Here is a 23,137-nt window from a genome sequence, read left to right as displayed (position 1 = left end):
CAACTGGACCGTGTTTCTTGAGCTGAGCGTCATCAGAGAGTTAGCTCTTAATAGCCTATATGTAACGGGCTGGGCCCGTGTAAGGCCTTGCTGGATATCTCGGCCATGAGCCACCCCTGATCAGGCCCACCACGGAACCCACGATGCCGACGATCCGATGGTCAGTGCGGCATGGCCCTGATCAGACCAGCGGTGAGGCAGAGATGTACTGTTTTTTCCCTTCTGATCCTCATCTGAGGATACTCGTACGTAGTCACCATAGCTGGTTGCAATACACCTCGCCTTGGACCGTTACACTATACCTTCTTAAGCATATCGGTCAACGTGTCCAATCTGCTTACCTCCTAGGTCTTTATAAGTATAACAAATAAAGCCAAGGACTTAGCCACCTACAACAGCAAAGTTATACTATTTTTTAACAGAGCTAAGCCTCCTCTAGACTTTATACTCCTTTATTATTGTATGAAGTCCTTTAAAGACCTCTTTCTTAAAAGCATCTAGGTTCTTGCTATATAGTATCTATTATACTACTATATTAACAATATAGCTAATAAAACAAACCTATTGCTTCTCTTAATCAAAGCTAAATTCTAATTTAAGCTCCCTTATTAAAGTTTTATTATTACTAGTATTATTTAGTATAAAATATCTAAGTTTATTACTAATCTTATATTCTTAAATAATCTTAATGATTTATCTAGTAATATTCTTATTTATATACCACTCTATAAGCTTAGGCAATCCAAGGATATACTTCTATAGCTAATTGTTTAAATCCTAAAAAACATATATAATACTATATAAGGCGTATTAGTTACCAGACTTCTAGCTATTTATACTAGATATAAATCTGTCCTAGACTTTTTCATAAAGCATCCTTTACTCTTTCTATATTATTAATAAATTCTTATTTTATAATAATATATATAATTACGTTAGTAATATTAGCTTCTATAATCTCACTTAGAATATGATGGTGATATTCTTAGATAGTCACAGGGAAGTAAAAAGACTTAGTAAAGGTAAAGGTAGAAAGATAAGGTTGTTATATTTTTTCATGCTATTATATCATCTTTTCTTTCTAAAAGGTAGGAATATCTTAGGCTTATATCCTTTTCTTGATATCTTATTAGTAATATGATTATCTAATAAAATAATCTTATCTGGAATCTAGGAGTTGGTTTTCTGGAATCTAGGGTTAACTAGATCTAAGGCTGGAATTCTAGGGTTAACTAGATCCAAGACTAGAATTCTAGGGTTAACCTGATGTTACGGCCTAACCAGTTGGGGTGCTGGCCGGCGTAACTATATAGTGCAGAACAGGGGATAATGATGCAGGCGCATCATTACCGAAGCTTTTGCTTTGTGGTGCAGTTGGTTGCCCTGACCTGCTCGTAACACAATGATGCGCCTAACCTGCGTCGAGGGGTTGTGGGTTCAATTCCTGCACGCTGCGTCGATAGTGCCTCCTACACTATGAAGGGCGTCCTGACCGTGGGCAGGTTATGATGTGGTTGGTCGTTGCCACTAGCCTGGAGTTTCCCTGCTTATACCCGTGATATGCCCGATTGGTCCTCGGCATAGGGACATGCCTCTTGGAGGGGAGACATGGTGTTACGGCCTAACCAGTTGGGGTGCTGGCCGGCGTAACTATATAGTGCAGAACAGGGGATAATGATGCAGGCGCATCATTACCGAAGCTTTTGCTTTGTGGTGCAGTTGGTTGCCCTGACCTGCTCGTAACACCTGATTCTTATAAGCCTATCTTATATATAGACAAGTTATATACGGTTATAAAGCTCCTATTTTACTTAATCCAAATATAGATATAGTAAGTTTATATAGTTATTAGATATAAAGATATAATTAGATAAGATAAGAGTTCTTATAATAAATCTTATTCTTAGTATCTCCACTAATAGATTAAGGTAATTAAGAATATCTCAAAGATCTTAATCATTAATAATTAAGAAAAATTAGTTAGAGTTAATAATTTAGTTAATAAGTTTCTACTAAAATATAGTTTTATTAAAACATTTAATTAAGGTATTAATTAGATCTTATTCCTTTAGCTTCTTTAGGTTTAACTATAAGATTATTGTAATAAACTAATATACTTTCTTAGATGCCTTAGTAGGCTTTTGCTTCTTATATGTCAAATCTATAATACTATTATAGTCTATATAACGTACATGATAAGCGAGTGAGACGGACAAGCGAGTGAGACACTTCCTTATCGTACCTTAAAGGTCAGTTTTTTAACCATTTATTAAAAATCGAATATAAGACACAAATGAGAGATGTCTCTAACAGAACTATATTAGTATACATAGATCTTAGTTATAAATCTTAGAAATTCATTTTCTATAAGATAAGCCTTAAAGACTAAGAAGCTATAATAGTGGGGCTACGATAAGGCTTAGTTTATATTCAAAGACTTACAAGGTATTTGTAATTACAAAAATATTATTTTCTATAGCACTACTCTTATCAAAACCAATGAAAAAAGATAAAGCTGTTTTAGCTATATGTTCGATTTTTAATAAATGGTTAAAAAACTGACCTTTAAGGTACGATAAGGAAGTGTCTCACTCGCTTGTCCGTCTCACTCGCTTATCATGTACGTTATGTTCTAAGCATCTCTTTGGTGACGGCCTTGACACGTAGGCTTTCAATTGTTCTACCTTTCAACGTCTTCAGCTGTGGGTTACGCTTCAAAAACCCCTCCATCCATCGCTTGCCAAGGGGTCTAACGTCGTTGCCAGCAGCTAATATCCGGGCTGCAAAAGCGCGTAGTTGGGCGTGCGTTGGAGCAAGGCCAAGAGTGCCCTGGGTTAGGGCCCAGCCAACTAAGTGGCTTTCTTGTATAGGCGATAGTCGCTGCAGATGTTCACCGGATACCCTTTTAGGCGTACAGCCCTTCATTCGCGAAGAGATAGTCGTCACAGGTATTCCCCAGGTACGAGATGCCTGCCGTAAGCTCATCCCGCCCCCAACATCCTGTAGAGCTTGCTGAATGTCGTATTCAGTATATTTTGGCATAGCGATAACACTGGTATTTTTCAAATAATTAATATTTGATGTTGTGGTTGGATGTGTTGGTGATATTGTTTGTATAGGTAGGATGTGTAGTGGCGAAATTTCTGTACGAAATGAGGGGGTGTACGAAATGGGGGTGCCCGGACTTATAGGCTATCATTACCCGCTCGACGGCTTCCATTTTTTTGACAAGATCGTTCCCGAAGATTAATTAACCCGACATGCATCTCCAAAGTGTGAGAGCAAATACTTTCGATGACGAGGCATGTACCTCCACACTAGACATCGATAGGGGGCTTGCGGTACATTTTCCTGGAGGTCTTTGCTGGATATGAACAGCTTCTGGACCGGGATGAGATTGAAATGCCGTCTAGAAGACTAGACTCGCTTGCTTACGACCTTGTTATACATTCCTGATGCCTGCGCGATTGAGAGGCCTTTCCCGGATGCTCTGCCCTGCCTCTACGTCAATCAGGTCACAGCCCCTGCCCGCGACGCTCATTTTGCGCCGAGACGCGCTGGCAGCATGGGTTACGGCGCATTTCGCAGAGGCCGTTGTGATCACATGGCGTGACTTGGGTGGGACTGGTAGGTCGACTATGGCTCGTGAGGACGTAAGGCCCAATACTATGTATGTTCCGCCCCCTTCGATAATATGTCCAACAGCTCGCCAGGTCTAGATGACGGGTGCGCAGGTCACCGGGATCAGGCATCGTGGGCAATCCTGGGCCGGCATCGATTTCCTCCTCGATGGTGCCCAACGGCCAACCTGCTGCACCGGCGGCATAACCGCCGAAGCTTTGAATTTCGTGCTGATAGCGTCCTTGTGTTCGGGATATGATTTACCGAGCGAGGCGATTGATTGGCCAAACAGCAGCTTGCAGTGAGGTGTACCGTATGTACATAGTACTCGGTCAACTGGGCCCCCATATTAGTGTTCTCTAACCTAATCTGTTCCTTTTTCTCACCTTGTATCCAATGATAAGCCCGCGATCTGCTAGCAAGCTGTCCCAATTCCGTTACCGCGAACAAATATGGGGGCCCAGTTGACCGAGTAGATACGGTATGCTGGCAATACCCCTTCCACATTGGAGATCCGACCCACTATCGATGGCAAGGCAACCTGAGAGATCCTGACCATGGTGCAGCAACATGCAGCCTGCAGTGATACCGGTACGTAAGGGCACTCTTCTGTGGTGTCCGGGCAGGGCTGACCGGTGCTCTTGAAGTACCTCGGAGTACTCTATACTCCATACAGAGCGTTCCATATTCAAGTGGTGAATTCGCCTATCACATTGTAATGCCTTGCCGCCGGGCTCAGACACCGCCTTATTTCCGCCGCCATGCGTGCATACGTCGGCACACAGTCAACTAGACAAACTTCGCCGCCGGATTGGATAGGGGCCAGCACAGTGACGATAACATTGCGGGCCGATGGTACTTGGCGCCAATCCGGCAATTTTACTCGCCATCATCGTGAATTGCTGCAACAGACCCCCATTGAACCAGTCAGGTAACAGGCGAATATTGCAAGTCCACGCTCGAGAACCTCGCGGGATATCTCAAAGCAGATATTCCAGATCCTCGATGGGCACCGAACGAGTGGCGGAGGATTGTTCGAGTTCCCCCGGCGCGAACCAGTCGGATGCTGGCGTGCATGGTACTGCCGCCGGAAGATTATTCACGTTGAAGATGCCATCCGGTCAAGCACCGCATTCCAATCACGCATTCTCATGGCGAAACGGTGATTATAGGTGTGTGGAACTCAGGTTGGCTACTGATTAATTTGATGTCAACCATACCTACGGACCCAAGCATCACGAGCTGCCTGATGCGCTTGAGATGGCTCCTGCACACCACTAGGTCTAGAACGTATCGGGTCGGAAGACCCTGTCGTTATCGGAGAGCCTGCTTGAGTGGCAGGATTGTTCTTGTCGTTGTTAACCTCTTCTCTGCGACGCTCCAGCGAACTCAACCAAGCACTCCGTGGTGCAGCCGCCGGTGTGGCTGAAACGTCACTCTGTTCCCTCGAATCAGAGCTCCTCCAAGCCATGAAAATACGCATGGCCTCCCTCATGGGCGATAGGGGGCACTGTTGCAAACCCCCTGATCATTTCCTTTTACACCCTGCCGGGGTTTTAATTATTAGTGCGCATACCTAGTAGACTTGTAAGAGCGAACAGGTCTTAGAAGGGAGATGTGTTAGAAGGGATTGGCCAACGCGCCGGTTCCGGACCCAATTGACTAGTATCACTTGATTGGCCAGTGGGCTTGCGCTGACTCATTAAGACCGTGCACTTGATTTGTTCATGTAGGGTCGGTCTTCCGTAACTGCAAGCCAATCAATGCCTCTCTTTGTCCCGCCCGTCGTTGGGTTGGTCCCATAAGTACTGGCTTCCCTCCCCCAGATGTTTGCCTAGACTATCAAGCATCAGTTAACACAACGCCACAACCGAGAATCTCCAATGAACACATGGTTGTTTCCACTACCACTGTCGTCATGGCATCACCCTCTCCTCCCTCTTGGCCTCACGAGAAGCATCGTCAGTTACTCTCGCGCGACGATTACATCGACTTGCGCAATTCCCAGGACCAGCAGCTGAACGCCGAGTTCACGTCCGTTCGATGCTCTATCGACCTCGTGCGGCAGGAGCTCAAAAACGATATCGGCCTCGTCAAGGAAGAAGTCGGCCTCGTCAAGCAAGAGCTTAGAGAATTTAAGGACGACGTCAAGGCCCAGACCCAGCGTCTTGAAGCCCAGATCCGTCAATCCCATGCCTACATGCGGAACAACGCCTTAAAGAATCCATCTCTCCCAATCCGCCCTGTCGTTGTGTATCGCCCTGAACAAGGCATCCTCGAACCCGAACTTTCACAATTTCCCCGAAACGCGAACGAGTTTTATTCCTTGAGGGACCCTCGAACGGATCGGCACCGGTCGATGTTGGCGTATCTCGCTGTCTTCTACGATGTCCGACTCAGAACTGCAGACTATCCTTCAGAAGATGACAGTGGCGACGACGAAACATTCCTTGACCGCCCCGATATTGTTGTGGAAAAGCTGGAGGACATACTTGGCTTGAACGAAGATAAATTTGACAAGTTTAGGGAAAGGGCACGCCAATTAGCAACGCAGTCCCCCTCGAAACCTATCAAACGCTCGCAAATTTTCCTCCCCGACGAGGAATCGATCCCTAGTACACGCCGACAGAGACTTGAGCTGCGTCCGACCGACGCCAGAGATGGAAAGTTACACATTCACGATAACGGAGGCCGCCAAAGTCCCAAAAGCGCCTCTTCAGAAGACTTGACCAATGCCCGTCTCGGATGGGGGACCCGCTCAACCCCTTCCTCGCGACGACTCCGAATACGCCATTCTCAAGAGCCCGAGCACGTGCCTGTAGCACCCGGATCCCAGCCCGAGGTACCGAAGTCTGAGACTGAGGCGACAGTTAGCGATAGCGAGACACATGCATTCACGAGCTCACGGGAACCTTAATCTTGACTTACCGACGTATGTCGATGGTCGATGGAGTCAGTAATACATCGCTCGACAGCAACCCCGCCGCTCTCTACCACCTCTTAGGCTACCCAGGGGAAGTATTCACAGACGACCAGCTCAAAAGGCACTCACTGTTCATCGGCGACTTCATTGCCAGACAGCTGCTTTTCTTCACGACGTATTTGTGCACTTTCCGTTTTCTAGACACGCGAAGTTCAGTATTGCGCAGCATCTCTTGACATTGCAGATCGCCAGATGGCTTACAGCATGGCCCTCGTTGTGCGGGCTAAGACGATGAGTCGTCAGATCAATGTCCCGCCTTCCGTCGCAGCAAGGCCCCGCCCCGATCGTCGCCTACCGCAGTGCCCGCGACGGCGTCCTCAGCAAGGCCGCCTACGACCACTTCCCGAACCGATACACTGCCGCCGCCATTGACGATGCGCCTGCGCCCGGTCAGCAATTCGTTGATCGACCTAAGCGATCTGGCGGTCACCGTTCACGGTTGTATACCGATCTGGTCCTACGAGTAGGCGGCCTCCTGCCATAAGGGCAACAAGGAAGTGTTAGGCGTGGAAGTCGGCAAAGACACCACAGCGATGGCGACGACCGTAAGCGCTGGTTCACAGGGTACCGCGGAGGTGGCAGTGATTGTGACGGTGGTGGTCGTTGCGCTGAGGGCGGATGTTGTAGTTGTATCGGCCTTTCCGGCAGCTGCGATCGAATCCAGCTTGGCCCGCGTCGACAAGTACAGGGTCGTTACGCCGGCGACACCAAACAAGCGAGGCGGTCTTCAAATCCACGTCACCGCTGCGGCGGATGATGCCGCGCAAAACATCCTAGCTTGGCTACGGCTTCTACACGCCGCTAAGCAGCTCCTCCGCGTGCCTCATCTTAAGGGTGCGCATAACGAGCGGGCTGGCAGCACCCAGCCAGTAATCCACGTCCTCGCCCTCAAGCTCGGGGGGCACCCTCCTGCCCGGCGTCCGCTACGCCCGTTGCAACAAGGTGGCCGGCCCTGATGCAGAGGTAATCCTTAGCATCGGGGTGGTCCAAACGCTGCCCCAGCAGCAGCTCTCGGCATCGGCTGGCCCGATGAGCCCGATAATTCGCCACCGCGGGCGCCGAGACTGTCAGAATGCCTTGGTAGATGACAAGGAAAGTAGAAAGCATAACACTTTACGAAGAACGTGTATGATACCCGAATACCAGCACACTACAACTGGGTTTAGTTGGCCGTCTGTCAGATGACCCGGAGGGGTACCGGTGGAGCACCGGGGAGCGCCGGCTACGGAGTGGGACATACGGACTATTGTTAATCCACCCGCAGAACATAAAGAGGGCAGCGGCTGAGGTGGAAATCTTTGAGAAAGATAGGATACGCTCGTTCTGCCACGCTCGATCTAGCACACTCGTTCTGTCACGCTCTGTGTGTCCCGTTGTGTATGTCCGGTGTCGACTTTCCCGGTCGCGCCCCGAGCTTGTAAAGATCCCTGCCGTCCTGGGACTTATTCCGGGCCATTTATACCACTCGTGTTTCATCGTCCGGCGGACAATGATTTTCGTGGTTACCGTGAGGGTCCGTAGGTGCTCCGGCTCCGGTGGTGGTGCGGCTTGGGCGTCTGCGTTGGGGCTGAAGCCGGCAGCTTCTTTGGCTGCTTGGTCCGCCAACTCGTTGCCTGGCACACCGACGTGCGCCGGGATCCAGCGACATTGAACCTCCCATCCTCGGCTACGGACCTCTTCGAGTGCTCGTATCGCTTCGATGAGAATGTATTGTCCTGATGGGCACTTGGGTTTCAGTAGCGCTTGGATGGCGGCTTGTTTGTCGGTGAACGTAGCGCATTTGCCGGGCGGTTGGACGATTTGTGTATATCGAGAATCATTTGTAGCGCTAATGCTAGCCCCTTGAGCTCTGCTGCGTACACCGTGGACGATACGGATGTACCGATGTATTCTAACCGCTTCGAGCCAATGTCGTCCACCGGTGGGTTAGTTATTACTGCCGCTGCGCCAATGTGGTCGTTGATACCGCTTCCATCGGTGTAGATGCGGACCACCTCCGGCTCGGTGCCGTCGTGCTCCTTGATTGCGTCCGCGGCGGACTCATTGATGCAGACAAATGGTGGAATCCACGGTGGGACCACGTGTGGCAAACGTCTCTCGAGTTTATCGAGCTGCGCGTTGTGTTTGCGTTCCAAGATGCCCGAGGATTGATCCAGGGGACTCTGCACGATGCGGATGGGTTATGATGACCCGTAGGGTTAAGTCTAGATACATGACGAAACGCGAAGAAGAGGAAAGAGAGATCCCGCTATGCGAGCGGCGCGTCGCCGCAATACAAGGGGTTATGGCGAAGCCATGACTCGCAATACCCTTGACGCCACCCTGACACGCGATCCCGTGAGAACAGGTACGCTTTCTCACTGCCAGCAGAGTAGATACGGGGTGTCTATTTGATATGCATAGACCATGTCGGCATCGCCCGGCACGTCCCTTTTTGCTCTGGACGTTAAATACATCATCATCATCATATTTGATATGCGTTGGACCTCCTAGCGCAGCAGCTCACAGATTGCCTTGGAGAAGCGCTTACGGCTTCTACAAGGCGCACGCTTGGCAGAGGACCAGGGAGGCCATACTGGAACGAAACCTGTACGCGCAAACACCAAGCCTATACGACTAAAAGAGGAACCGTCGCGAGACTCCGCGCTTTGGGAATAGACTGCCCATGGGAGCGAGAGGAGGGGGACACCCTTAAACAGGACTTTCTCCGTGAGCTTCGCCGTTCCAAGGAGACCTACTGGAGAGGAAAGATCGCCGCAGCCTCCACAGGCAAAGACGTATTTGAAATGGTCGGGTGGCACAAAGCCACAGGATCCTTCCAGAACCCACCACTCCGAGATGAGGACAACCCATCCACTCTCGTCTCACAACCGAAAGAGAAGCGCGACTTGTTTGCCCGCGTTCTTCTCAGAAATGCTGCCATCTCTGCGGACATACCAGCAGAGACCCTAGTACCCCACCCGCAGGCCAAACTTCTTTTCCCACAGATCACAAAGAACGAGATACGTACTTCAGTTCTCTCTGCGGGAAGCACTACCCCTGGGTCCGATGGAATCACGACGGCCGTTCTCAAGACCGCATGGCCAGTCATCGAGGACATTGTCTTCTCGCTCTACAGCGGATGCATACGCGAGGGCTGGCATCCCACCTGTTTCAAAGAAGCAATCCTAGTCATCCTGCCTAAGCCGGGCAAGAGAGACAGGGCGCTCCCGCGCTCTTATAGACCAATTGCGCTCTTGTCCGTGCTTGGAAAAGGCTTGGAGAGACTTGTCGCAAGAAGGCTTGCCTGGATCACAGTCAAGCCAGTCAAGCACCAGGTACTGCACGACCAACAGTTCGGCGCCCTCCCTCTTCGCTCGTGTAGCGATCTCACTGCTGCTGCCATCCACGATATCGAGTGCGCCTGGCAGAGGGGCCTTGTCACCTCCATGCTCACACTTGACGTGAAAGGGGCTTTCGACGCCGTGCTGCCAGGGCGGCTGGTCCATCGCCTCCGCCAACAAGGATGGCCGGAGAACCTCGTCAAATGGGTTTCGAGCTTTGTCATCGGGAGAAGAGCAAGAATTAGGTTGGACGGGGAGATGGGAGACGTCTTCGACCTCGAGTGTGGGTTACCACAGGGCTCACCCGTGTCTCCCATCCTCTTCATGCTCTACATCGAACCTCTATTCAAGCTGGGCACTGCTCGTCCCGGAAGGAAGCGGGCTCGATTTGGCTATGCCGACGACATCGCCATCCTGGCATCCTCAACCTCCCTAGAAGACAACTGTGCCCTACTAGCTAAAGAAGGGCAAGAGGCCCTAGGATGGGGCGCGCTGGGGGGTATCATGTTCGATCTCGACAAGTTGGAATTCATCCATTTCACCAAGAGACGCAAAGATGGAAACCCGCCAATAACTGTCACAATGTTGGACGGGCGGCAGCATACAGTTCAGGCTGTTGACCAAGATTCCTCTCTGCGATGGCTTGGCGTCCACTTCGACCGAAGGCTCTCATGCAAGAACCATGTGAGAGACCTCTGCGCCAAAGCATGCCGGGTAGTCAACGGACTGCGAGGACTAGGGAACACCGTCTGGGGCGCGCCGGCACACCTCCTTTGTCGTGCTGTTACCTCTTGCGTATCACCTATCCAGTATTACGCATCGGAGGCATGGTGGCCCGGCAGGAACTGGGTCAAGAATGGACACACTGTGTCGAACGGGGTCAACGGTCTGCTTCACCAACTTGACACTATGCAAGCCAAGGCCATCCGAGCTGTACTCCCAGTGTATAGAACGACGCCTGTACCGACCCTACAGCGCGAAGCTGCCCTGCCGCCGGCAGAGGTGATATTAGACGCAAAGCTCTACAAAGCCTCTGTGAGGATCCATCGCCTTGACGAACGACATCCCCTCCGGAAGAGGCTTGGAGACAGGCCAGGACCAGACTCTAGGCTACGACGAATGGCAAGGCTTGTAGATGGCAATGCTGAATACGTAGACCCGCTAGAACTACCACCTTGGGAGCGCTTAGCGGACTGGCACACAGTGCTCCGGAAAGTCGGATACGACCCTGGGAAGGCCAAGGAAGAACTAGCCCTCGAATTTACAGACAGACTGGGGACGTTCTCAAAGCGGGATGTTGTTATCTATTCCGACGGTCCCAGGGCGCCGTCGGCATTGGCACTCTTAGTCTCAATTGGGATAAACGCGGGCGTCGGAGCGTTGTCGGGGAGTTGGCCGTGGCAGACGACGCGCTCTCTGGGATTCGGCTCGTAGTAGGCTCCCACAGATGCGGCGAGGGTAGAGTCGGCTGCCCGAATTTTCACTACAATGTACGGGCCGTCTTCAACGTCTCGTTAGCATGCAGTTATCGCACTGATGAGCACCTCTACACCTACATGTACATGATGCACCGGACCCTCTCCCACGTGTCCTCGACCCTCCGGCGCGCAGCTTCCCTGAAGAGTCCCTCGAGGCCAGTCTCGATGCGCCTATCGAACCCGTTCTTGCCGTTCTCTAGGTGACTTCACCTGGCGGGACACGATCGCCCGTCGTGTCGAGTCGGGTGCTGAGGCTTTTTGCTTCCTCACGCATGCAGTGACTAGTGCACGGCATTGATTACACACCCGGGACCGATCTGACAACCCTCCGAAGTACGGTGCGGTAACCACTCACCAACGATACTTCGTAGCTTTGCACCGCACTGGAGTTTTCACAACGCATAAGTGTATGCATATCATTGGAGCGGGTGCTCCGCATTTCGTGTCCAAGTACGTTGGCAGCTACTACGTCAACATTGTGATTCGCCAGCGACGCGCTGGAAAACATGTCCCCGGGCGCGTAATGTGATTGCCCATCTTGCCGTCGAAATTGGCTTTTTACCACCATCTGCGTCCGCGCATCCTCCAACCACGCCCACAACCAAGGCTGTGCCTCGCCACGGTGGTTTGGGGTGCTTCTCGCCCAAGGATTGCACGTTCATCCCAAGTTCCTGCCGCAACATCGCCTCTGCCTCTTTGGTCAAGCCTCGGTCTGGAAGCGTAGTGGCAAGGTTGCACTCTGTTATCTTGGGCAGGTCATTCTTCATTGAAGGCGTGTGCAGCCCCTAGACCGCTTGTCCTCCACATGATGCATAGCAATGAGGAGTGGTCACTCTGGCGCTCTGACGGGAAGTTACTCGTGGGACACATAGGAAGGGTTTAACGCTGAACATGAAGACCTGCCTGTTCGTTACGTGATTGTCACCGAAATAGGAAAAAGCAAAGAGGTATTCCGCCTATTTCTTTACTTCCTTCGTAACAAGCGTACTCGGGGGGACCGACACCATGCAGGCTCTACTACTTCCGTCGCAACGTTTTGCTCTATTGTATATTACGAATCATGACCGTAGGATTCCTGATCGGAGATTCATTCTGCCCAAGCCAGCACCTTCAGTATATATGTTGTGGCTTGACTCAACCGGGTTGAGTCAAGCCACAGTGTACTGTAATGCATGGCATGAAGTAGTGTAACTAAAACATGAAGATCTATTGTGACTTGTCAGGTGGAAGGCGGTACTGTCAAAGTGGCTGAACTTTTGACTTAGCCAGCCAGCCATCTCACCAACTTAAAATACATACTGCACTTCATACATGGTCAGCCTCCAGTGAGCACACTGGATGCTGCTTGAAAAAGCAGTAGGACGATGTGGCAGACCTTCTCGTGGTGTCCGGTGTCAGTAGGAGTGGTGGGTGTGGCGCGGTGTGTCGCGCGCGGTCGAAAAACCGTGGTTGGATGGTGCTGTGAAAATTTTCATCGGCACTCTCGAACCTACAAACGGACTACGCGATCAACGATCGCCGCACCATCCACGCCATTTCCGAAGCCAACATGCTACACGGGGGATACTGGCGTAAGAAAACCATCCGACTTGACATTGGCTGACGTCGATGAAGAGACAGGACACCCTCCGGCCCATCCGGCTCTGGGCTCGGGAGGCGGACGAGTCGAGCATCATGAGGCATCGGCGCGTCTCCCGGCGAGGGCTCGGAACAAGCCTACGTGCTCTGGTCGAGCGTAATGGAAGTTGTTAAGACCGACGGGTTGACATGGTATCAGCAGACTTGTTAAGCTTCGAGCACAGGAAAAGCGGCCGGACCGATCCCGAGGACACAGCGCACCGCGATCGAACATCATACGGCGGACATGGGTTGGGTTAGTAGACAGAGTGCGAGTAGTCGTGCCGGCGTGATGGCTGCTCTGCGCCTCTGATCTGCAAGACATGGTCGGCTGCGAGTCGGAGACGAGTCGCGGTAACGGGAAGCTGGACCTGGGGTTGCGCCCGGGGTTTCCGGTGGGCCGTAGCGCCGTGGTCGTGACCAGAAGGCAGCGGGGGAGCTGCGTTCCCAGTTCGTACCTGGGCCGTCGCTTGGACGCGGTATCGCCGGTACATTTGATGCACTCCCAGTTCGTACCTGGGGCGTCTAAGAAGACGTGGTACCGCCGGCGCAGTAGCCCCTGCACTTGAGACCTGCGGAGACGACACGGTGGCTCGAGAGGACGGAGGCGCATGTCGGTCGGTTCAGAGACGGGACTGCCGTTGCGGCCGGCTTAAGGTGCAAACTCGAACGACGCGACCGTATGGCCCGTACCGGATACGGGGCGGCACCGTCTCGGCTTTGCCTGGGGCCGAGACACTCCTGTGGGAAGGTCTCCAGACGGAGCAAAAGGCTAACGGGGTCGTTAAGGCGTAGCCACGGCCGGCCGAGTGGCTTCCCGGAAGGAGTGGGTTGTTCGGGGCCGGTACATTTGATGCACTCCCAGTTCGTACCTGGGGCGCCTAAGAAGACGTGGTATCGCCGGCGCAGTAGCCCCTGCACTTGAGACCTGCGGAGACGACACGGTGGCTCGAGAGGACGGAGGCGCATGTCGGTCGGTTCAGAGACGGGACTGCCGTTGCGGCCGGCTTAAGGTGCAAACTCGAACGACGCGACCGTATGGCCCGTACTGGATACGGGGCGGCACCGTCTCGGCTTTGCCGCGGGCCGAGACACTCCTGTGGGAAGGTCTCCCACATGCTTGCCAGTGATGCGCTTCTCAGCCGCACACGCCGGTTTTGACGCCAACAGCCCCTCATCTCCTCAATGGTTTCTCCTATCAATATCCTCTCTCTCATACTCGAGCCGATATTGATCCAGGTGAAACGTCACGACCACGACCAGTGACAAGACAAGACGCGTACACGATGGTAAGAACCACCAGGCAGAAGTACGACTTTTGCTAATTTCTGTTCTAGCCTCTGCGACAGCTCTATCCTGACCACAATCAGGCCGATGATGGGGAAGTCAAGATTGAGTATGCCGTATGGCCCTTTCTCTTAACCTGGTTAACTCTCATAGCATCGTTGCCGTTCACGGCCTAAACCCCCGAAGCAAGAAAGATGACGATCATGCATGGGATACTTGGCGAACCCCATCAGGGCCCGCAGGACGCATCTGGCTCCGCGATGACCTTCCCCAGCATGTTCCCGACTCGAGGATTTTCCTCTACCAGTACAACGCTACCGCCGTTTACGGTAAAGACCGAAGTACATTTGTTGACAAAGCCAACGATCTTCTTGAGGATATACGGTTAGAGCGGGAAGATGCTGAATCCAGACCGATACTCTTCTTGGGACACAGTATGGGCGGGCTGTTGATCAAGCAAGCACTTATCAACGCACACCACAATCCCAACTACTTGTCAATCAAGGACGCCACCAGCGGGTTAGCCTTTTTCGCAACGCCACACAACGGCGGCGACGAGAAGCTGGTGAATTTTGGAAGTTTGGCTGCCAAGGTTGCCATAGCGACAGGATTTCAGAAAGGCGATGATGTGCTGGAAGTATTGAAGCAAGGGAGTATCTTCTCGGATATTATGCATGAGCACTGGAGGCATCAGCTTTTGCATTATAACATTGTCTCCTTCTGGGGATGTTTTGACAATGTAAGCGCTTCTGTGCCTATTTGTAGTGCCTGCTGACACTTTGCCGCAGGTTGTTCCAAGAGAGAGCGCCCGGCTGGGCATGCCAGGCGATCGCGAAAACGTGGTTGAGCTAAAAGCCGACCACAGCACGGTGTGCAAATTTGGCGGAGCTGAATTAGACCAAGATAACCTCAAGCGTGTACGAAGCAACATCAAGGACATGTACAAGAAAGCACTGCAGAGAAGTGAGTTAAATGCTGTTTCTATTTCTATCGGGTTGGAATCTATGGTTGATACGGGACTGCAGGCACGCTTAGCCGCGTTACAGGGCAGCCATGCTTGAAACTGGGTGTACGGTAGAAGATTCTTCGCAGCTATAAGAAACGCTTCATGTGCTAATAGAATCGTCTTTCAAGTTGTTTGCACACGCACTATGGTTATTTCAACTGCTGCCGCATTTTCACTTGTCCCCGCCATAATGGGAGTCACCAGCGTGAATCAATTTGTTGGTAGAGGCGATGAACTCGAACGTCTGCACGAGGCGCTGAAACGGACGGGTGAGCGCCGCACCGCCGTGTTGTACGGTTTAGGTGGCATGGGAAAAACTCAGTTGTCGATAGAGTACACAAAACGGCATCGCAGTGACTACTCAGCAACACTATGGCTTAACGCAAGAGACGAAACATCACTCAAGCAGAGCTTTCAACAAGCAGCCCATCGAATCTTACGCGAGCACCCGGCTGTGGCGTATATAAAGAATGCCATGGCCAGTCGAGAACTCGATGAGACTGCGGAAGCGGTCAATCGATGGCTAGACGAGCCGAGAAACGACCACTGGCTTATTATCTACGATAATTACGATGAAGTCAGATTCAGTGGCCGTCAAGGCACGGATCAAAGTGTTAGATGTATCGCGGAGGGGAATACGACTATCTCCGGCCAGTCAAGCCAAGCCGAAGCAGCAGGTGCAAAAGCGTACGACATCCGTCCATATCTTCCTAAAACCGACCACGGTGCCATCATCATTACGACCCGATCCTCTACAGTGAAACTCGGGCAGTTAATCCGACTAAGTAAGTTAGGGGACGTCAATGAAAGCTTAGCAATACTTACATCAACATCCAACCGCAGCGATCTGAGTCAAGGTAAGTTGCTCAAACTAAGAGTAAGAGTAGGAACTGAGGTAATAAGCAGACCCTGATGCTCGCACGCTTGCGCGACGACTCGACGGTCTCCCGCTTGCCCTCTCGACAGCCGGATCCTATCTTGACCAAGTATCGACAACCTGTGCCAAGTATCTCAAATTGTATAACGAATCATGGCTGCGTTTACAGAAAGAGAGCCCGCAACTATTAGATTACGACCAAGCATTGTATTCTACGTGGGAAATCTCATTCAGAAATATTCAGCAGCAAAGTCGAGGCGCAGCTATGCTCCTTCAACTGTGGGCATACTTCGACAATGAGGATCTATGGTATGAGCTTCTGCGGAAGGAAAGGCCGAGGGGGCCGATTTGGCTGCAAGAGATTACAAAAGACGAGATCAACTTCCACGCGGCGATGAGAGTTCTTTGCGAACACGGACTAGTTGAGGCGGACCCTCCTAACAAGGAGTCCGGAGAAGACTCAAGGGGATACAGTGTGCATGGATGCGTCCACGCGTGGATGATACATGTGCTGAATACGGGAGTGGATGAGGAGATGTCTCGGACAGCGATGAGGTGTGTAGCATTGCATATCCCAAGCAATGAGCAGCAAGAGTATTGGATGGTACAACGACGACTTTTACAACACGCGGACCGATGTACCACAAGGACAGCGACAGATGCAGCGGAGGAAGAAGATACATGGATGTCGCATAGGCTAGGCAACCTCTACTACGACCAGGGCCAACTCGGGAAGGCCGAGGCGATGTACGCGCGGGCTCTTCAAGGCAAAGAGAAGGCATTGGGACCAGATCACACGTCAACACTCGACACAATCAACAACCTAGGCCTCCTCTGCAAAAGCCAGGGTCGACTCAAGGAGGCTGAGGAGATGTACGACCGAGCTCTTCAAGGCTACGAGAAGGCATTGGGACTACATCACATGTCAACACTCAACACAATCAACAATCTGGGTATTCTCTACTCCGACCAGGGCCGACTCAAGGAGGCCGAGACGATGTACGAGCGGGCTCTTCAAGGCTACGAGAAGGCATTGGGACCAGACCACACGTCAACACTTCACACAGTTAACAACCTAGGCCTCCTCTACAGTATCCAAGGCCGACTCAAGGAGGCCGAGGAGATGTACGAGCGGGCTCTTCAAGGCTACGAGAAGGCATTGGGACCAGACCACACGTCAACACTCTCGACGGTCAACAATCTAGGCAACCTCTACTATCGCCAGGGCCGACTCAAGGAGGCCGAGACGATGTACGAGCGGGCTCTTCAAGGCTACGAGAAGGCATTGGGACCAGACCACGCGTCAACACTCTCAACAGTCAACAACCTAGGCCTCCTCTACAATATCCAAGTCCGACTCAAGGAGGCTGAGGAGATGTACGACCGAGCTCTTCAAGGCTACGAGAAGGCACTGGGACCACATCACACGTCAACACTCGACACAATCAACAATCTAGGCAACCTCTACTATCGCCAGGGCCGACTCAAGGAGGCCGAGGAGATGTACGACCGAGCTCTTCACGGCAAAGAGAAGGCACTAGGACCATACCACACGTCTACACTCTCGACGGTCAACAACCTAGGCCTCCTCTACAATATCCAAGTCCGACTCAAGGAGGCCGAGGAGATGTACGAGCGGGCTCTTCAAGGCTACGAGAAGGCACTGGGACCAGACCACACGTCAACACTTGACACAGTTAACAACCTAGGCTTTCTCTACTATCGTCAGAGCCGACTAGAGAAGGCTGAGGAGATGTACGAGCGGGCTCTTCAAGGCTACGAGAAGGCACTGCGACCAGACCACGCGTCAACAATCTCAACGGTCAACAACCTAGGCCTCCTCTGCAAAAGCCAGGGTCGACTCAAGGAGGCTGAGGAGATGTACGACCGAGCTCTTCAAGGCTACGAGAAGGCATTGGGACTACATCACATGTCAACACTCGACACAATCAACAATCTGGGTATTCTCTACTCCGACCAGGGCCGACTCAAGGAGGCCGAGGCGATGTACGCGCGGGCTCTTCACGGCAAAGAGAAGGCACTAGGACCATACCACACGTCAACACTCTCGACGGTCAACAATCTAGGCAACCTCTACGCAGACCAGGGCCGACTCAAGGAGGCCGAGGAGATGTACGAGCGGGCTCTTCAAGGCTACGAGAAGGTACTGGGACCAGACCACGCGTCAGCACTCTCCACAGTTAACAACCTAGGCTTTCTCTATTATCGTCAGGGCCGATTCAAAGAGGCCGAGGCGATGTACGACCGAGCTCTTCAAGGCAAAGAGAAGGCATTGGGACCAGATCACACGTCAACACTCGACACAATCAACAATCTGGGTGTTCTCTACTCCGACCAGGGCCGACTCAAGGAGGCCGAGGCGATGTACGCGCGGGCTCTTCACGGCAAAGAGAAGGCACTAGGACCATACCACACGTCTACACTCTCGACGGTCAACAATCTAGGCAACCTCTACGCAGACCAGGGCCGACTCAAGGAGGCCGAGGCGATGTACCAGCGGGCTCTTCACGGCAAAGAGAAGGCACTGGGACCAGACCACACGTCAACACTTCACACAGCTAACAACCTAGGCCTCCTCTACAGTATCCAAGGCCGACTCAAGGAGGCCGAGGAGATGTACGAGCGGGCTCTTCAAGGCTACGAGAAGGCATTGGGACCAGACCACACGTCAACACTTGACACAGTTAACAACCTAGGCCTCCTCTACTCAAGGCTCGGAACCACTACATCCACTCCACTTTGGACCAAGCAGAGTGTATGTACAATTTTTTAGGCAACTTCATTGTGGATGTACTTATAACACTACCCGAAATTTGGCTTCGATCCTTCTCACTGCATGGCTGCACTGTTGCCAGTCTGACTGGGTGTGCCAAACAGGGCCAAAACAAGTTTTTGGGTCCGCAAGATAGCCGGTTTAGGATAGGTCCTGTACAGTATAGCGCGCAAATTCCGTTGCCGGACGCGAATTGCGTTGTGGCGTTTTCCGATGGTGGTTGATGGGGTGAGAGGTCCTTTTGGAGAGACTCCCTGGATATGAGAGCCATTTGCTGCTTTCTGAATAAACGCTTCGACGACGGACACACTTTTAAACATCAAGCTGTCATGATGAAATGCTCTCTCGCTCTGCTCCAGCATCAGGAACGTACTTGATTGACAGGTTGTCTTGTCAAGACTATTCGTTTCGCCCGTAGCTGGACGACAGCTTCGCCTAACGCAATGGAGCATCTGGACCAACACTCATTGGACTTGCTGATCGATTCCAATCCGTATTCTTTGGACTTTGAAGAGACGACTGTCTCTTCTGATTCATGGTCGTCCGGCGTGAACACGCCATCTTCCAGCGGCAACAGTCTCGCCGAGCGGGGTGTCACACCAACACGGGATGTGCCAACGGACGAGCTCTCTTACCTGGAATACGAATATCCAGATCCATCCGAGTCTCCCTCGGCTTGGAGAGCCCTCGACGGCAGTAGTGAGACTACCGACTTGACACTTGCCTCATCGGGAGATTGGCATGGGTATCAAGAACAACAAGAAGCCGATAGGACAGATTTGGTACCACTTGCAAGGACCCATCACTGGATGTACTCTGACATACCTAGTAGAACGATTTCATCTTCCATGTTCTAGTGCGTACGCCAGAGCGCTTGTTCAGACGGGAGGTGTCAACGGATGCTTGGCACCAGCATCAGCTCGATTGTGGGCGGAAGACGCAAGCGTTACAGCATGCCCTCACGAGTTCTACGAACCTATTTCTACGAGACTCTATCGGAGACACGATCCTGCATACCCTGGCAGGCGATTTTGGGTTGCCGAACTTGTCTGCGGAAACCGAGGGTTACGACATCCTCCAGCGGCTCTTCGACATTGGGCCAGACGGTTTCGGGTCGTCAGTGAAGTCCTGTTGTCTATCCATGATCGATTCGCAAAATGACGGGTATTGCATGACCGACGGAGCCCCGGCGGAACCGTTCATGCACACGCCTCTTGGGGTTGCAATTCTATACAACAACCTCGCCTGCGCCGAGCTTCTGCTTCAGCACGGGGCTGGCCCAAACATCCCAGGGGAGTGGGGACAGCGTCCGCTGTTCTTTGCCTATCGGAACAACAGCGAAGAAGCAGTCAAACTGCTGACCGCCTACGGAGCTTGCCTTTGACGAAACCACGGCTTTTGGCCAAGCACAACGCCTGATGCAAAGAACGCCAGTCTCGCGCAATTGATCAATAAGGATCGATGTGTGTTGTAGGTAGGGAAGCCTATTGTGATTTTTGCGGCGAGGCAGGCAAGCCATCCGCCGGCCGACAAGGTGCCGACGATTTTTACCATAGAGACATTGCACGCACTTCACAAAGCTGCAGCGCCAAACTTCGCGAGTGTCTGATTGCTTGTCGGTATTAGCATTCGCAGCAGTAGATACCGGGTCTCCACTTTTACAAAGAGTTCTAGAATGTCCGTCTCTCTTGCGACGAGATTGGCGCTGTTTTGGCCCCAACCTTTGCCTATCGGGGGGCATGACGCCAATACCCGAGAAAACAGGCCCTCTTTGCGCCAGTTCCGACGCTTGAGATCTGGCCCTTTCCAGGCTTCGCCCAACCATGCATCCCATCATTCCTGGGTTGGTAGGGGTCTTCGAGCACTGACGTTTGTGCACGGGAGGCAGCAAGTGAACTAGTGCGCCGGAAACTGGTGCGCCGGAAAATGCTCCTGCCGCAGCGGCGGGATACGGCCAACAACAACTTGCTGCGAGCCCTGTGATGGTCCGAAATGGCATGTCGCTGCTTCTACTTAGGTCCACCGCCGTTCTCTTGCGACATCCCACGGGATGCCTTGCCATGAATGCTCGGTACGAAAGAGCCAGAAGCCGCTTTCGTTGGTGACACACGACATCATGGCTGTTCATACACCAAGTCACGTATATAAAGGCACGAAATAAAAAAGTCAAGTGAAGCAGATTGGATCTACAGATCCTACTACTGTTCGTTCACACCCATGCAACTTTTATCACTGCTTCGGATAACTCAACCACCCTGCTTCCCACGCAACCCCGCATACCACGCAGCCCCAAACCCCCATCAATATCACCATACCCATCAACAACATCCATTATTCCTCATCCCTACCACCTACCCAGATGCAACTTTCTGCTTCACTAGATAATTCAGATCCACTGGATTCACTTGTGCTACTCTCTGCTTCGCCAGCAGCAATTTGCGCCCGTCGGATATCCTCGATATTAGCGAACGTCGTGTTAGGGTCCGTCTGGACCCTTTTTCTCCTGCCTTGTTGCTGACTATCCGTCTGGGCCTGGAATGCCTGGGCCTGACGCTCTAGGACTGTCAGTCTATAGGCCTGTTGGTCCCAGCCTTTTTGGACCTTTCTAAATAGGTGGCGTTGGGTGTAGATTTCTCGGGTATCTTGCGTAAGCTGGTTGAATAGGTGCAGCTGACGCTGAAGATCAGCAGACTTACGCGGGGTTGACCATGGGACTATAGATACAGCTCCATCCCACTGCTGACTTCCTGACTGCCCAGCTGTCTGGCCGTCTAGCTGTCTGGCTGGCTGGCTGGCTGATGCCTTAGACACGAAAGGGCTAGATAGAGGTTGCGCTACATCAACTGGCCATAACCCAGTGTGTTTCCAGCCGCTTTTAATAACCTGGATAGTCAAGGCGTCTAGACGTGCCCTTCTATAACAGTCTATAAAGTTCCTCTTGCCTGTTACAGTTGAATCGCTTTGTATATCTAGGTACCCTAGATACTTCCTATAGGCTGCCTTAAGAGGTCGGAATACTGACTGATCTAGAGGCTGGAGGACGTGTGATGTGTGCGGCGGCAGAAACAGGAGGTGTATGTGGTTCCGGAAGCATCGCCACAGAAAGTCTGTTGTTGTATGGCTATGATGGGCGTCTAGAACTAGTAGTCTAGTATCTGAAGGGTCCTCTGGGACAGTCTGAGGGATAAAGACCTTTTCTAGCCATTCTAGGGCATTCTGATCAGTTGTCCAGCCGTTCTCTGTTGCTGTGAATTTCCAGCTAGCATAGGGTTGAAGATCTAGAGGAAACCACTGTTGCTGGACTGACTTGCCCTTATACATAACAAGAGGCGGAAGTGCGCGTCCTCTGGCAGAGACGCACTCGATCAGAGATACCCATGCCCGCGATCCAGGCTGTTTTTTCTGGATATACTTGGTCTCTGACGATCCTAGTACTAGCCCATTGCTTCCTTTGCCCTCGAGGATACCAGTCTCATCCATGTTCCATCTATTAGCTGGCTTGATGGGCAGGATTGCTGGCAGATCAAGGCGATGAAACCATTCCTGGATAATGTCAGCAGTTGCCCCATTAATTCGCCTAGCGTCAATTGCCCTGCATCGCTGGGTTCTGATAGATGGGTTTCTGCGAAGAAATCGCTGCATCCACTTCCTCCCAAGTGGTCGCTGCCCATCGCCCAGCATGCGCTCAGCCAGCCCTTTGACTTGCTGATGGCAAAACGCAGAGCCTAGGGCAGCCTGCTTAGATATCCACTCAGCAAGTAGACCTTCCTGGTTCTGAGATAACCGCTGCAGTCTACCAAAGGCAGTATTTCTAGACTGGGTACCATGGAGACGTTGTCGTACAGTCGCCTCTGGGATGCCCCATTTGCGACCTGCCCCGCGGATACTAAGCCCGTCAGCAATATCCCAAAGTGCCCGCTGCAGCTCATGTTCACTATACTGCTTCATCTTATAGTAAAAAAGATATCCTCAAAAAATGGCGTTGTTTGGGGTAGAATAGAAGATGTTGTGATAGTTAGAAAAGAGGAGTAGGTTTTATGGTGACGCGTTGTTGGGCTGCGTGGTATGCGGGGTTGCGTGGGAAGCAGGGTGGTTGAGTTACCTGCGACCACAGCAATCGGCCACCTCATATTTCTCGCTTCCTCATTGCA

General features: G+C 51.9%; 4 protein-coding genes across 4 annotated transcripts; all 4 read left to right on the top strand.

Moving 5' to 3' along the window:
* Positions 1–5,539: 5,539 nt before the first annotated feature.
* On the top strand, positions 5,540–6,538 carry ColSpa_12039 (uncharacterized protein; the record flags this gene model as incomplete). The annotated part of the gene is made up of 1 exon (XM_049278251.1): positions 5,540–6,538. One exon carries the CDS (start codon positions 5,540–5,542, stop codon positions 6,536–6,538), a length of 999 nt encoding a protein of 332 aa, XP_049134208.1.
* Positions 6,539–7,137: 599 nt separating this feature from the next.
* On the top strand, positions 7,138–7,560 carry ColSpa_12038 (uncharacterized protein; the record flags this gene model as incomplete). The annotated part of the gene is made up of 1 exon (XM_049278250.1): positions 7,138–7,560. The coding sequence occupies one exon, from the start codon at positions 7,138–7,140 to the stop codon at positions 7,558–7,560; it is 423 nt and encodes a 140-aa protein (XP_049134207.1).
* Positions 7,561–14,427: 6,867 nt separating this feature from the next.
* On the top strand, positions 14,428–15,370 carry ColSpa_12037 (protein SERAC1; the record flags this gene model as incomplete). The annotated part of the gene is made up of 2 exons (XM_049278249.1): positions 14,428–15,048; positions 15,098–15,370. The coding sequence occupies 2 exons, from the start codon at positions 14,428–14,430 to the stop codon at positions 15,368–15,370; spliced, it is 894 nt and encodes a 297-aa protein (XP_049134206.1).
* A 1,507-nt stretch (positions 15,371–16,877) lies between these two features.
* On the top strand, positions 16,878–18,986 carry ColSpa_12036 (nephrocystin-3; the record flags this gene model as incomplete). Its single annotated transcript, XM_049278248.1, has 1 exon — positions 16,878–18,986. One exon carries the CDS (start codon positions 16,878–16,880, stop codon positions 18,984–18,986), a length of 2,109 nt encoding a protein of 702 aa, XP_049134205.1.
* Positions 18,987–23,137: the final 4,151 nt, after the last annotated feature.

The sequence above is a fragment of the Colletotrichum spaethianum genome (genome assembly GCF_022836535.1).
Source record: "Colletotrichum spaethianum MAFF 239500 DNA, contig55, whole genome shotgun sequence".
Classification (NCBI taxonomy): Eukaryota; Fungi; Ascomycota; class Sordariomycetes; order Glomerellales; family Glomerellaceae; genus Colletotrichum; species Colletotrichum spaethianum.
Note: the sequence above shows the minus strand (reverse complement) of the source record. Positions and strands in the feature narration are given on the sequence as shown.